Genomic DNA, 15,596 nt, shown 5'->3' with positions numbered 1-15,596 from the left:
TGTGTACAAGACAGACAGCATGAGTTGATATAAGATGTGTACAAGACAGACAGCGTGAGTTGATATAAGATGTGTACAAGACAGACAGCGTGAGTTGATGTAAGATGTGTACAAGACAGACAGCGTGAGTTGATATAAGATGTGTACAAAACAGACAGCGTGAGTTGATATAAGATGTGTACAAGACAGACAGCGTGAGTTGATATAAGATGTGTACAAAACAGACAGCGTGAGTTGGTATAAGATGTGTACAAGACAGACAGCGTGAGTTGATATAAGATGTGTACAAGACAGACAGCGTGAGTTGGTATAAAATGTGTACCAGACAGACAGCGTGAGTTGATATAAAATGTGTACCAGACAGACAGCGTGAGTTGGTATAAAATGTGTACCAGACAGACAGCGTGAGTTGATATAAAATGTGTACAAGACAGACAGTGTGAGTTGATATAAGATGTGTACAAGACAGACAGCGTGAGTTGATATAAGATGTGTACCAGACAGACAGCGTGAGTTGATATTAAATGTGTACCAGACAGACAGCGTGAGTTGATATAAAATGTGTACAAGACAGCGTGAGTTGATATAAAATATGTACCAGACAGACAGCGTGAGTTGATATAAAATATGTACCAGACAGACAGCGTGAGTTGATATAAAATGTGTACATGACAGCGAGAGTTGGTATAAAATATGTACAAGACAGCATGAGTTGATATAAAATATGTACAAGACAGACAGCGTGAGTTGATATAAAATGTGTACAAGACAGCGTGAGTTGATATAAGCTTTGTAAATAGGGACCTACGTTTATATTTGTTCATTTAACTCGCTCTCTACCATTGATAACACATTCCGCCAATGAAAATGATACTTACAATTAAAAAAAGGGAGGGAACGATTTCTATTTTGTTCGAATTATAGCTGCTAGATTCTATTTAAAGTAACGTACTTTTTTTTTTCATCCGACAAGGGCAGATAATGACTATAATTGCTACCACAATGAGTGTCTCGCTAACTACCCTTGGGTAACATTTAAATTTCAGAGGCTAATGTCTGACTGATGGGCGGCGCAGGGAGGGATAACTCATTACAATTAGCGCGACTGACACCACTGACTGTTCCTTTACCATGACGCACTGACCTACGTACAAATGTGGATCACTGCTTCCCAACTCCTGATGTCATGACCTCCTAAGCAAGATAACGCGTTTGTCACCACCGGTGAAAGGGGGAGAGAACTTAATCGCCTGGGAGCCACTGGTTTAAATGATAACGGTACATCCTATATCATCCGTTAATTGAACTTTATTACCTCCCATTAGTCAGTTAAAGGGAGATAATAATATTACTTGATGATAATTACCAATACACGCACTCTTTATTTAGTACAGTGTAATTGGGTGGGAGGGGGGGAGGACCAGGCACCAAATTATAGGCCTACAGGGTGGGGGGGGGGGGAGCGTACTGTCTCTGGCGAGAGATGGTAACGCAGGCAGATGAGTGCAAGCCTCTGGTAAATTAACAGCTAAAATCTAGATGGCGCTGAATGTTGTGACTGTTCTAAAAGGGAGGGGCTGGAGTGCAATGTTTTGGGAACGGGAGGGGGGTAGTGGAGCATTCGTTGGATTTAGTTTTACAGATAAAGAATTGAGTACTGTCTCTGTAAGCAATCGTTTGGCGGGAAGGGACACGATGTCCCAGAGTTTCACGGGCAAAATTAGGAGTCCTGAAAGTCACGCAATATGTTTGGGCGCCGATCCCTCCCCCCCCTCTTGGGGCGGTACCAGCGCTGGATGGAGGGTAAAGTGGTTGTCATTTTGTAAACTACAGTCGGTGGGACATGTGTCATGAAGATGTGGTGTCAGTTCACTGTTTGCAAGTGAGTACAATGAGTCGTTGTTGGTGCTTCAGAGAGTTTACTTTGATGAGCTGTATCTTGAGGAAATGGTGTTGTGATGTATAGTCTCGTGACTCCGAAGTTCATTTCTAGAGGCGTTATCGTGATGATTTTTAGTTTTAGAGGCGTTGATGTTCAGTTCTGAGGCGTTGATGTTCAGTTCTGAGGCGTTGGTGTTCAGTTATGAGGCGTTGATGTTCAGTTCTGAGGCGTTGATGTTCAGTTCTGAGGCGTTGGTGTTCAGTTCTGAGGCGTTGATGTTTAGTTCTGAGGCGTTGGTGTGACGGTGCTCTTGTCTAATGTTTTCATCGGATGCTTAGTAAGTTAATTTCTAGTTTGAATTTCGTTTTTTTTAAATATCTAAATATTATTAACTAATGCTAGTGTTTGTGAATGTCTGAATGTTTTGCTTACATACGTAGACTAAACAATGCTCTCGAGTCTGCAGATTAAAGATAAGTGCATTATGACATTATATTATTATTATTATTATTATAGCTTTTATATAGCGCTACTTTCATGCTTATAGCATGGTCAGAGCGCTTTTTGGTCCAATCTCATTTGTGGACCAGTGGGAGGAGGGGGTATCTAGGAGTTGATTTTTCGTGCTGCCTTTAGGCGCTCAGTAAACACAACTCTGCCCGAGTCGGGTGTCGAACTTTTCTAAGTAGCCAAGCCAAGCTCAGCTCAAGCGCACTTGGCCTCTCGACCACTCTTATAGTGAAGTTTTAATGTATAATATTTGCGACCTATTAGATTTTGTTTAAATTATCATTTCATTTGTGTAACTCCTATATAGGCTATCATTTCAGGTTGAATCTATGTATCTATTTATTTACGAATTAAGTAAACGGTATATTCAAGTTTTTTTTTATATAAAGAGGTATGTACACGTTTATTTCAAGTTCTAAACCAAGAATTTAATACCTACATCGGTTTACTTTCAATAACTATTTGGGGCTACAAACCAATGCTCGATCTACAGGAGCGGGTTTGCCAAGAGGACTATTGCTACTATATCGCGTATTTTGAGGACAAATCTAAGTGAACCGTGAATTTAGAATACCTAACATTTTTTATTAAATCTATTAAAATTTTCAAAAAAAAATTCTTCGAACTCGAAGTCAAGCTTTATTATTATTATTACTATTATTATTAGTAACATAAAAAAATCGTTTTTCTTTGGCTATTATTAGTTTGTTATCTTATATATTACAGACTTTACTTTAAAAAAAAGTACGCATTTCAAGAGTCAAGCATATAGCATTCAATCTGTATCATATAAGATAAGATAAGAAGCATGTTAAATTGTAACTTAAACTCTGCCAAGTCGTTGGTTTTCCTGGCTGATTCAGGCAACCCATTCCAATCTCTAAGTGCACCAGGGAAGAAGGAGCACTTGTACGAATTTGTCCTAGCATATGGAATAAGAAATGTGCCTTTATCTTTGTGTCTTTCTTAATAAAGAAGAGTGCACGATTCTTAATGATTCCCTTGCGGCATGAACTCCCTCTGTTTTATCTATTATTCTTTCTTATTAATTTGAATAATGTAGTAGAATAGGTGAATCAACTTGTTAGCAGACGACTTGCATTATATTGACTAGTTGTAACTTCTTTCTTACATACTAACATTGTGCGTTGTAAGATGGCCTGTGATTGGTGTAATAGATCACATCTATTTGTCATGTCGAGTGAAATTTATTTACCGGTACTCTACATTACAACATTGGTATTACTCTATTTAAAAATCTGGCATCATATCACATGTAAATTTAGTTGAAAAGCGTTCAATGCAAAAGTTAGGTTAAGAACAGCCGGGTACGCTATTCTGCCTCAACGTGGCACTCGGGTGGAAACGATTATTTGAGGAAGTGATTAGGCTAAGTGAATAGAAAAACAAACCTCCTGTGGGAGTGTCCAAGGAAATGAGAGAGCTTTCCCATTGCACGGTGCGGAGTTGAAAGAGAGCTTCCGCGTCCCTGTCGATAATCCATGCGCCGTTCCTCAAGGGACCGTTACAATGAGTTCCCCCCATTGTTAGCTTGGTACAACATAGGAAAATGGCGGAGGCTCCCGGTAAACTCGGTCCTTTGGCCATGTCTAGCCCATGCATCCAGAGGCCAATTATGTCGGAAATAGCAATGCTTTATATAGGCATTGACTTGGGTCTCTTCCAGACAGAACAGTGGTTCAGACAGGTTTTTTTTTTTACTGTTTGACGCTCAAACATGTTTTTATTCAAACTTAGAGCTCGAAGAGCCTTCGGCTCAGCTCTTAGACGATCTAACGGTTACGAACTGTACAGATAAAGTTTTAGAGGTCCAAATACTAGTTATACACAATAAATTTGTTCCTCTACTTCGCGGAAATTTCTTCGCGGATAGTCTTGGAACGACTTCGCCGCTCATCCTTAATCTTCGCAATTGAAGACAATGTTAATGTAAGTGATTCTAAAGGAGATAAATTAGATTGCATACAATGTCAAGGATACAATTTGGTGTCTACTTAATGTACATGCCCCTCTGTAACGAGGTATTTTTTTCTTTATTGCTCTCATAGCTGTGTTATTACACACAACAAAAATCTAACAAAGACACAAGCGTAAACATACAGACACCACAACACACACACACAGGCAACACAACACACTCTCACACACAGACAACACAACACACTCTCAAACACAGACAACGCACCACACTCCTACAGTCGGGCAACCCAGCAGGCGTAAGACAAAATTGAAATTTCTAAGAAATATAATTGTTTCGTTTTATTACCATTTAATGCTAAAACTTTTTTGTTTTCTTTTAAGATAAACTCTTCCTAGAGTCTGTGATGTCTGGGGCACGCCTTTCCTTTGCCTGGACTTCTGGACAATTGACATTGGCCCAACCAAAGAATTCTTTGAGCTATTCCTCGGATATCGTCTTCCCAGACTTGGATTACGAATCAACTTTTGTTAGGCATCGAGCCTCTAGCTATTATACTTTAAACAGTGTGTTACAGAGAGAAGTCCCAAGTATGTCCCACAAGTCAAGTCTACGCCATTTACACGCAACTAATGACACTCGAATGGTCGTTCCAAGCCCGAGACTGAATAGACACTTCGAAGAGCATCACCGGCAGTTATTTTTTCACAATTTCAAAGATTATTTTCCAGACTTCAGTGGATTGACGCCATCAGATCTCAATCTCGCGTTCCTCAGTGGTCTCTTGCAAAGGGTTTTCCCAAACCTGTCACCGCACCACGCCCTGATGATTATGCCGCATGCAAACCAACATGTTTTACCCGACTACGCGGGACACATTAGCTCGGGGTTCGAACTAAAACAATACAAAGAGAGACCTGGTTTCGAGGCCTCGACGGAGTGTGCCATACGCTCCGAATCCGAATTAAAAGATTCATGTAGATGTAGTGAAGATGAGCGTAGCATGTGTAAAGAAAGTGAGAGAGATCCGAAGCCATTTGAAATGACCACGTATCTGAGCCAAATCAAGGAAGACAATCTAAACTTTTACATCACACAGAGTGCAAAGAAACCTAGAAATAGGTAAACAAATCTGAATGTACATTTGTATGTGTAAGTGTGTATGTCTGCGTGTGATTATATGTTTTTTAAACAAGTTGATTTATGTGTCTATGTGAAGGTTGTTTATGTGTCTATGTGAGGGTTGTTTATGTGTATGTATTGTATATCTGTTAAAACTTTTTTTGGGATTAGTTTGTCATTTCAACTCTCGTGTTTTAAACATTATAATGTTATCACAGAGGCTTGATATGAGGCGCGGTGGCTAAAAGGTAAAGTGCTTGGCTTCCGAACCGGGGACCGGGGTTCGAATCCTGGTGAAGACTGGGATTTTTAATTTTGGGACCTTCGGGCGCCTCAAACGGAGTCCACCCAGCTCTAATGGGTACCTGACATAATGACCCTCGTAAACCGTAGGCCACAGAAACTGATGACCTATAGACCACAATGTCTGAAACGGGAACTTTACTTGCAAAGGCTTGATCCTAAATTTGTTTGTTAACAGCGCTCTATAAATTAAATTATTATTATGTTTATATGTATATATCTAATGGCATAAGGATAATACTTTCTGTAACTAGTTTTTAAAACTGTGCGATTTGTAGGGCAAATGGTGTAAAGGTTATCTGTTTCTGTGGTCCACTGTTAACAATGGTATCACGTGGCCAGCACAACGACCAACAGCCTTTACTTTTCCCCCAACTAATGTCAGGTACTCATTAGAGATGTGTGGACGCAGAGACGCCCTTTAAGATTACGAAATAAAAATAAATCCTAGTCTATTTCAACATATCTATTTAGTGTCTAGTCTGTATCACTTTCCTACGTAAACTGAACTTCCTTTTTGTCTGGCTATTGTTACTCCCCCCCCCCTTTTTCACCATTGCTTGTTTTTTTTTTTTTAGTAGTTTCAACTTAATGAATGCTTCAACCTTACACTTCTAAACGTTGAGCATATAATCTTATCTTAATACTGACGTTACTTCAAAAAGAAGATGATTACGTCCTAGGCGTCATGCATTCAGTCATGCATATTAACCAATGACCTAAACTCTGCCAAGTCACTGGTTTTCCTGGCTGGCTCAGGCAACCCATTCCATGCTCTAATAGCACTAGGGAAGAAGGAGTGTTTGAAATAAATTTGAAATAAAAATGTGAACATATGACAGACCCGAACCTTTCACGTTTGAGGGCATAGATATTTGAAGCAGAAATTCTACTTTCTTTTTTGATTTGATGGAGGTTATGGTGTATGTTAAACTAATGTAATTTTTGCTTGCTAATGAATTAACTTTGTAACATATTGTTGGCATGTAAGTCAAACAACAGGTGCCCACACAGTTAACCTTTGAGACAATTACTAGAAGCTGTTTTGAATGACAGACCCAAACCTTTCACATTTTAGGGCATAGATATTTGAAGCAAAAATTCTACTTTCTTTTTTGAATTGACGAAAGCTATAGTGTGCTGTACATTAAACTAATGCAATTTATGCTTGCTAATGAATTAACTTTGTAAGATATTGTTGGTGTGTACCGTCAAACAACAGGTGCCCACACAGTTAACCTTTTAGATAATTGCTAGAGGCTGTTTTGAATTTCCCTGTCATCACAACTGTTTTGAAGCCTTCAGATTCAGGTCACTTTTTACCATAACCAGGTTTAAAAATCGTTGTACAAGGCACACGCTTTAGGACTATGTGGCGTTAGGGTCCTGTAACTTTAGGACCATATAGCTTTAGGACTTTATAGCTGCCTGGTCGTGCGGTTTGTGCGCTGGACTGTCGTTCGGATTTATCGACGGTTGAGGGTTCAAACCCTGCCCGCTCCCATCCCCCGTCGTCCTGCGGGAGGTTTGGACTAGGAAGTAAACTATCTTCAACTCTGAAGGAACACTCCCGAAACATGTAAAACATTTTACAAACAAACAAACAAACTTTTTATGCCCATAATGTAGCTATAGGACTGCAATAGCTATGGTCCTATAGCTATGGTCCTAAAGGTGCATGCAGCTTTATGACCCTGGGGTTATATGACCATGTAGCATAGGACAATACAGCGTCAGCAAGTTGGGAAAGCTTAGAAATTGTTATGTTACTTTTTTTTTTTTGCAGAATCTAAACAGAAAAGAAAAAAAAAAAGAAGAAATATTGCATGTTTGTCAAAGGCCCTCAATTTTAATGAAAAAAATTCTATCTTATAAGCCTCAACATAAATTTACTATACAAATAAATTTATAAATTAAATAAAATTAAAATAGAAACCTTAATGACCATACCACAATGTAAAAGCAGTTGCGTAGCAAGGCTCCCTTCGCTTGGGCCCTGGTTCCATAATAATTACGGTGATCTACCCCTTCCTCTGCGAAAAAATGCAAATGCAAGGTTGAGTGTGACTAAATACAAATCAAAGATGGCTGCCTGGTCGTCTGCTGTGCTTTCTGGACTGTCCTGTTGGATGTTTGGGCTCGCCATCACCATTTGTCCCTTGAGTTTCGTCTTAGTGCTGCTAACAAAATCCCTCCATTTTGCCCTGACAGCAGCTGTTCTTAGCAGGATATCAAGAGAGAGGCTGGTCCATTCTTTGATGTTACCCAGCTTTTCTTTGGACGGCACTTTCTCGTGCTCCCTTCAATGTATCTTGAAGAATGACTTTTGATAGTGAGTCATGTCTTACAATATGACCAAACCAACTCAGCTTTCGTCTCTTCACAGCATTGAAGAGTTCTTCCGTTTTGTCAGACAGAGTTTTGACTTGTAAGAGTACAAATTCATTTGTCTTCTTTTCCTGTTTTGTTTGGCCTAGTATACAAAAGTCTTCAATTGTGAAGGAAGAAACAAGCTAGTTATCCTATAAGCATCAACAAGACATTCAATGACCAGTACTGTAATTTAGATTTTAATAGGCCTTAATCTATTTGAGATATGGGGCCCTTTAGAGGCCCAGATATATAACAGAGCTCAATATTTCTAGAAGGTCCTAACCTATAGTTTGTGTTATCAATAGGCAAATCGGCCTTGTCGATGACCTCCCCTACTAATCATGAACCCAATCGCAATGAGGACCTTCGTTGCTTCAGGACTGTGTAAAGTAGCATATCCCTTTGTTTGCAATAATTTATCTGAAGAAAGTAATTATTTAATTTGTTCATCTTCTCGAGTGAAGTAATCAGCTAGCTATGTTTATGTTTTTAATTATACATTTTAAAAATGAATCACACACTTTCATTTTTTTTTTATTAAATTAGAACAACATTTACCAGTGAACAACTTGAGGCCATGGAACGAGCATTTCGTAGAGTCCCGTATCCGGATGTGGTAACTAGGGAGGAACTAGCACAGAAACTGTCGCTCCACGAGTCCCGCGTTCAGGTAATTTAAAACATACAGGCTAACCAACAAAATAAATCTAAATAACATTGGCTACTTGAAAATATCACATACATGCCAGCTAGGTATGGATATTTTGAAAATTATTTGTTATTTATTTGTTCAGAATGTATTGTGACTTCCATCTTCCTTTGTTGAGTTTTAATTGTGTATTTTCAATTTTGGTTTACGCTGGCCTGTTTGACTAAATGAAAGAGCTTGTCAGATTGAGAAAGAAAGGGAGTGATATGAAAGTCAATATGGAAAATGTATCAAGACTTGATAATCAGCTTGTTATGGAAGTCAATATGGAAGATGTATTCAGACTTCAAAGTCTCTTATGGGAGTCAATATGGAAAATGTATCCAGACTTGATAATCTGCTTGTTATGGAAGTCAATATGGAAGATGTATTGAGACTTCAAGGTCTCTTATGGGAGTCAATATGGAAGATGCATCTTATAAAAAAATCTAATAACATACTCAGAAAGACACAAAGATAAAGGTACATTCCTTATTCCATATGCTAGGACACACTTGTACAAATGCTCCTTTTTCCTTAGTGCTATTAGAGCATGGACTGGATAGTCTGTTATGGGAGTCAGCATGGAAGATGTATTCAGACTTGATAGTCTGTTATGGGAGTCAACATGGAAGATGTATTCAGACTTGATAGTCTGTTATGGGAGTCAACATGGAAGATGTATTCAGACTTGATAGTCTGTTATGGGAGTCAACATGGAAGATGTATTCAGACTTGATAGTCTGTTATGGGAGTCAACAAGGAAGATGTATTCAGACTTTATAGTCTGTTATGGGAGTCAACATGGAAGATGTATTCAGACAAGATAGTCTGTTATGTGAGTCAACATGGAAGATGTATTCAGACAAGATAGTCTGTTATGGGAGTCAACATGGAAGATGTATTCAGACAAGATAGTCTGTTATGTGAGTCAACATGGAAGATGTATTCAGACAAGATAGTCTGTTATGGGAGTCAACATGGAAGATGTATTCAGACAAGATAGTCTGTTATGGGAGTCAACATGGAAGATGTATTCAGACAAGATAGTCTGTTATGTGAGTCAACATGGAAGATGTATTCAGACAAGATAGTCTGTTATGGGAGTCAACATGGAAGATGTATTCAGACAAGATAGTCTGTTATGGGAGTCAACATGGAAGATGTATTCAGACAAGATAGTCTGTTATGGGAGTCAACATGGAAGATGTATTCAGACAAGATAGTCTGTTATGTGAGTCAACATGGAAGATGTATTCAGACAAGATAGTCTGTTATGTGAGTCAACATGGAAGATGTATTCAGACAAGATAGTCTGTTATGGGAGTCAACATGGAAGATGTATTCAGACAAGATAGTCTGTTATGGGAGTCAACATGGAAGATGTATTCAGACAAGATAGTCTGTTATGGGAGTCAACATGGAAGATGTATTCAGACAAGATAGTCTGTTATGGGAGTCAACATGGAAGATGTATTCAGACAAGATAGTCTGTTATGGGAGTCAACATGGAAGATGTATTCAGACAAGATAGTCTGTTATGGGAGTCAACATGGAAGATGTATTCAGACAAGATAGTCTGTTATGTGAGTCAACATGGAAGATGTATTCAGACAAGATAGTCTGTTATGGGAGTCAACATGGAAGATGTATTCAGACAAGATAGTCTGTTATGGGAGTCAACATGGAAGATGTATTCAGACAAGATAGTCTGTTATGGGAGTCAACATGGAAGATGTATTCAGACAAGATAGTCTGTTATGGGAGTCAACATGAAAGATGTATTCAGACAAGATAGTCTGTTATGGGAGTCAACATGAAAGATGTATTCAGACAAGATAGCTATTTATAAGGGAGTCAGTAAACGTTTTAAAATTGTGAGCTTCGGAATCAAATCTCTGCCTAATTGTGCGGTAAGGTTGTCATGCGCCTAGTGCCGATTTGCGAATTTATATTTTTCATTTCTAATTAAACGTTCCAAACTTATTTTAAAAAAGGTAGCGGAACGAAGCATAATATTTTAATTCTTCTTGAATGCAAAAAACCAAAGTGGCCTAGTCGACTAATACTCCAATATTACTATGCCAGGTTTGGTTTCAAAACCGCCGAGCTAAATGGAGGAGAAATGCCAACAGTCAAAACTTGAGTGAAGTAACCAACAACAGTAAAATACCGCCAGGTAAGTTAACTCAAAAGATGATCTAGTTTTATCTATTTTTAGCTCTAAAGGGAGGTAATTTTAAAACAATAGAATGGTAGAATCTAATACAGTCTGTATCTATGTCTACACAGACATTTCTCCAACAGAGAAGCTGAGCAGTAAATCCTCTCTTCCTAGTCCAGTGCCTCACACGAAGGAGATAAAGTCTAAATGTAAGTTGTTGTTTTTTTAATTGAATTGTTCACTTGTGTATCAACCTGTTATCACATTAAGCACGTGCTTTGGGCATCTATGTGAAAATTGGTATCAAGCATTTATTGCATAATTTTCTGTTTTTCTTTTTAGTACGTAGCAAATTTCTTTTTGTCAAAATAAAAACTTCTATCGTTCGGCAGGCCAAGAAATCTTGCAAGACTTGAAATATATTCAGTCTTCTGCTCACAGACCCTGGGTTACTCCTCTTTTAAAACCATACAGTTGGCCTAAATTTGAGGGGTCAAGGTTCAACCCACAGACTACGTCATCAGTCGTCTGCTTGAGGAATCCTCCAACCAATGACGGTTGACTGAAACTTCTCAATACAAATGTTGTAAAACAACAAGAAAAGCAGCGCGCTCTTATGTCTACACAATTCTTTTATTTTTCATTATTTGAGTTATGTACAGTAGATTCTTCTATACAAAATGAGTACAAATGTAAAGTAATAACTCTAAATAACAAGTTTTTGATGAATAAACAACTTTTAAATAAAACTCTAAATGACGAGCTAAATTAAGGACAAAATGTAGCCTATAGATAGAACATTAAAAGACCTAATCTAATAGCAATAATGATAATCTTCATTGTCCGTAAGAAAATTTGTCCTATAATTTTTACATTACACCAAACAAAACATTATAACTATTTAAAAAAATGTACATTCACACCAGACTCACTCATAATTTACATGTGAAAAGATTGTTTCTATTTAATGATTTGATTGCCAGGGGAACAAAAGAGTTTTGGGCCACACTTACACCCTAAATCAGGGGTACTCAACCTGTGGGTCGCGACCCCCTTGGGGGTCGATTGACGATTTGCCTAAGACCATAAAAAATATGAATTATTTTTGTCTATTCTTCTATTGCAGTGTGTGTGGGTGGGTCGCGGCAGAGTGGGGGATTCTAAAAAGGGGTCACCGAGCTTAAAAGGTTGAGAACCGCTGGGGCCTAAATGAATGTTAACTTAAACAATATAACAAGCTTTATTAACTAAACCAATGTCAAAACTATTGATGAACTCAAAACGGCCATGGAAACAACGTGGACTGGTTGGGGCCTTTGGTGCTTCATTACAGAATTTGTTTATATTGCTAGAAGTACAGGATGTCTGATAAATGGCTGAGAGGTAGCAACATATCAAATGGGTTCGACTCGAGCAGAGTTGTGTTTACTAAGCGCCTAAAGGCAGCGAGAAAAACATTCTTCCAAAAGCTTCCTCCTCTCACTGGTCCATAAAAGATTTTGGACCAAAGGCACTGAGCATGCTACAAGCATGGAAGATGTAGTGTTAACTCTTTCTCTCCTGATTGACGATACCATCGTTGATTTGACCTCATTAAATTAAGTTAATTTTGGGGTTTACAAACTTTAATTTGTGCTTTGTAAAAAAGGGCATGCATCTATCTATACCAATTGTAACATTAAAGAAAAACGTTATTGACATTAAACCCTAACAGGCCAGTGAAATACAAATGAGAAAAATATAAAAAAAAAATCCTTCTGAACGCTGAAAATAATTACGGAGAGATAGAGTTAAAATATATATTGGATTTCATTGTTAAATATTTATGACCTAGAAATGATTATAAAGTGAGAAAGACCGTGTGATACAACGTTGGACATCGCATTTGTCAATGAGTGGACCCTTCGATGGCCCATGGAGCTGAATAAAGTTTGTTAATAAATTGTGAGATGATATGAGTTTTAATAATTAACAGTAATACAGAAAACACAACTAAATCTAGACACACTTTTAGCTTATTTCATTTTCGACTAATTATTAAAAAAAATAAACATATTGATTGACGATTTCTTCCACAACATTGACAGTACTTGAAACAATGGGAACATTGTGTGACGAGTTTGTTGTGACATATCCGCCAGCGTTCTCCATCACCAGTTCACTCTACACTGGTGTCAGAAGTTAGAGCACATTCTGTAGACAATGAGATCATCGTTTAGTATGTACTTAAACGATCATCGTTTAGTATGTACTTAAACGCATTCACACATGTAGTCATGCACACAAAAAAACAAACAAATAGTTAATCTAATTCTCATCAAGATACATAATTATGTTGCCAGTTGGGTCATTATACTGAATTGATTAAACCACGCACTTTACATAACGAAGCCACACACAGAACAATATCTGCGTTTAGAAGCAAACATTCTTATCTATCTCTTTAATATGGAATATCAGAAAGTAGTTAGGCCTACATATATCGACTTCGTCCTTACCGTAAGTATGCAAGATACTCCATAATAGGAAAGTAGTAATGATATAAAATGGATAATCAGTTGGATAAAACCATCAATGTTTTTGTCCTTCAAAAACTCTCTTAATATGAACTGTAATATCACACATATAATGACACAGACAAAATTATGTCCAGCGGGATGCATATTCATTTTTAAGGATTTCTCTTTTACAAGACTCGATCTTGTTTAGTTAATAGAATCGATCGAGCTTCTTGGATTTAATAACATAAGTTTACTTTTACTTTCGTTTTTTGAATTTCTAGGAATAAGCCCCCCCCCCTTTTTTTTTTCTCTCCCAACTGTTATTAAATTCATTGTTGTATGTGTCTCGAATCCAGGGTTTCTCAATTGTTTGCGCATTAACCCTTATCTTTTACATTACAGAAGGGAAGATAGATACACTCTACGGGAATCCATGCATTAATCTATTCGTGCATGTTAGCTAGAGACTCTGTTTAAGCCCTGGCTAATCCGCACACTAACTGCCAGTAAGCAGGACGAAGCACTTATAGATGTATATCTATGTTCAAGCGATTGGTCTCGGTTCAAGCAAATGGGATCGGATTTGTGACTTTTATCTTTCTGAGTATTTTATTAGTTTTTGTGTGTGTCTATTTTCGAAATACAGTTCAGTGTTTTATGTATTATTGTTATTTTACTTTTTAGTCTTCTGTCCTGAAGTGTCTCCAAATTTAGGGATTTTACTAAAAAAAATGTGTACTATATTCCACTATGAATATATTTTTTTTTATAAACCCCACTCTAAATAATGACTCCACTTATAAAAGAATACCCGAGCGTGTAAATGCTTACTATTAACTAATTACATATCTCATTAATTGTAGGTCTTATGATAGACGAAGGTGAAAAATTTATGCAAATATTCCTTACCATAGGAAAACTTAATAATAGGAAAGTAAAAATGGAAGGAACTAAAAATTATTTTTGTTGAACAGCCATTTTCCTTACCAATTCCATTAATATTTCCTGAATTCCCATCCAAGATCATGTCGTCTTTGGTTCAAAACACTTCTACATCAACGCAGATGGTAGGGTTCGGGCAAGTTTTATTATCCCTAATTAGTATTGATCTTATCGGCTACTTGTGACCTAACAGAGTTTATTCAGCTCTCCACCGTGGAAAAAAGGATTGTATTATTTGGTAAGATCTAAGGGAACAGTACCAGGGAAAAGAAGAAGAGGCAGACAGAGGGAGCGAAGGGAAGGATAACATAAAAAAAATGGACAGGACTGTGTCTCTGAATGCAATTTCATCCATCCAAGGCAAAAGAGGAATGGAGAAACACGATCAGCGGCACATGTGTGGTACCCCAACGGTTCAACAGACTAAGGGATAGGTGAAGTTGAAGTTTATCTTCCATATCACCAAAACCAATCGTAAAACATAATGATATTCTATGTGAAATTTCTACAAATCAAATAAGAACATTAAACTAGACTATTATTAAACCTTGGTTAGGCCAATAATAGAATATGCATCCTCTGTTTGGGACCCCTCTACTCAAGATAACATTAAGAAACTGGAACAGACACAAAATAGAGCAGTGAGATTCATAACAAACGAATATTCACATTTGACTAGAGTAACACCTTTAGTAAAATCACTAAATTTAGAAAGCCTTCAGGATAGAAAGAAAATTAAAAGTAAAGTAGCAATTATACATAAAACACTGAACCATAATCTTCAAATACGAAAACAAAATTTAATAAAATACTCAGAAAGACACAAAGATACAGAGATGATTTGACATGTCATGGATTTAGTCATGCATATTAACCAATGACTTAAATTCTGCCAAGTCACTGGTTTTCCTGGCTAGCTCAGGCAACCCATTCCATGCTCTAATAGCACTAGGGAAGAAGGAGTATTTGTACACATTTGTCCTAGCATATGGGATGGGGAATGTGCCTTTATCTTTGTGTCTTTCAGAGTATTTTATTAAATTTTGTTTTTGTATTTGAAGATTATGGTTCAGTGTTTTATGTATAATTGCTACTTTACTTTTAAGTCTTCTTTCTATCCTGAAGGCTTTCTAAATTTAGTGATTTTACTAAATGTGTTACTCTGGTCAAAT

At 37.5% G+C, this 15,596-nt stretch overlaps 1 protein-coding gene across 3 annotated transcripts; it reads left to right on the top strand.

The window, feature by feature from the left end:
* Positions 1-1,692: 1,692 nt before the first annotated feature.
* LOC106076957 (homeobox protein DLX-1-like) lies at positions 1,693-15,137 on the top strand. 3 transcript variants are annotated; one of them, XM_056011900.1, is made up of 6 exons: positions 1,693-2,219; positions 4,715-5,453; positions 8,676-8,799; positions 10,906-10,996; positions 11,110-11,190; positions 13,885-15,137. In XM_056011900.1, coding segments are annotated over exons 1-6 (1,044 nt in total). In that variant the 5' UTR covers positions 1,693-2,212; the 3' UTR covers positions 13,887-15,137. The 3 variants fall into 3 exon arrangements, with proteins under 3 accessions (XP_055867875.1, XP_055867873.1, XP_055867874.1); XM_056011898.1 differs by lacking the exon at positions 13,885-15,137 and adding an exon at positions 11,374-11,587; XM_056011899.1 differs by lacking the exon at positions 13,885-15,137 and adding an exon at positions 11,374-11,587 and having other exon boundaries at positions 1,697-1,882.
* The last annotated feature ends 459 nt before the right edge of the window (positions 15,138-15,596 follow it).

This window comes from Biomphalaria glabrata, chromosome 15 (genome assembly GCF_947242115.1).
Source record: "Biomphalaria glabrata chromosome 15, xgBioGlab47.1, whole genome shotgun sequence".
Lineage (NCBI taxonomy): Eukaryota > Metazoa > Mollusca > Gastropoda > Planorbidae > Biomphalaria > Biomphalaria glabrata.
Note: the sequence above shows the minus strand (reverse complement) of the source record. Positions and strands in the feature narration are given on the sequence as shown.

Bases quoted from the DNA above. Each gene is read 5' to 3' on its own strand.
- LOC106076957 (XM_056011898.1), top strand. The intron at 8,800-10,905 runs GTAATTTAAAAC...TTACTATGCCAG, and splicing joins TCCACGAGTCCCGCGTTCAG to GTTTGGTTTCAAAACCGCCG. The intron at 11,191-11,373 runs GTAAGTTGTTGT...ATCGTTCGGCAG, and splicing joins GAAGGAGATAAAGTCTAAAT to GCCAAGAAATCTTGCAAGAC.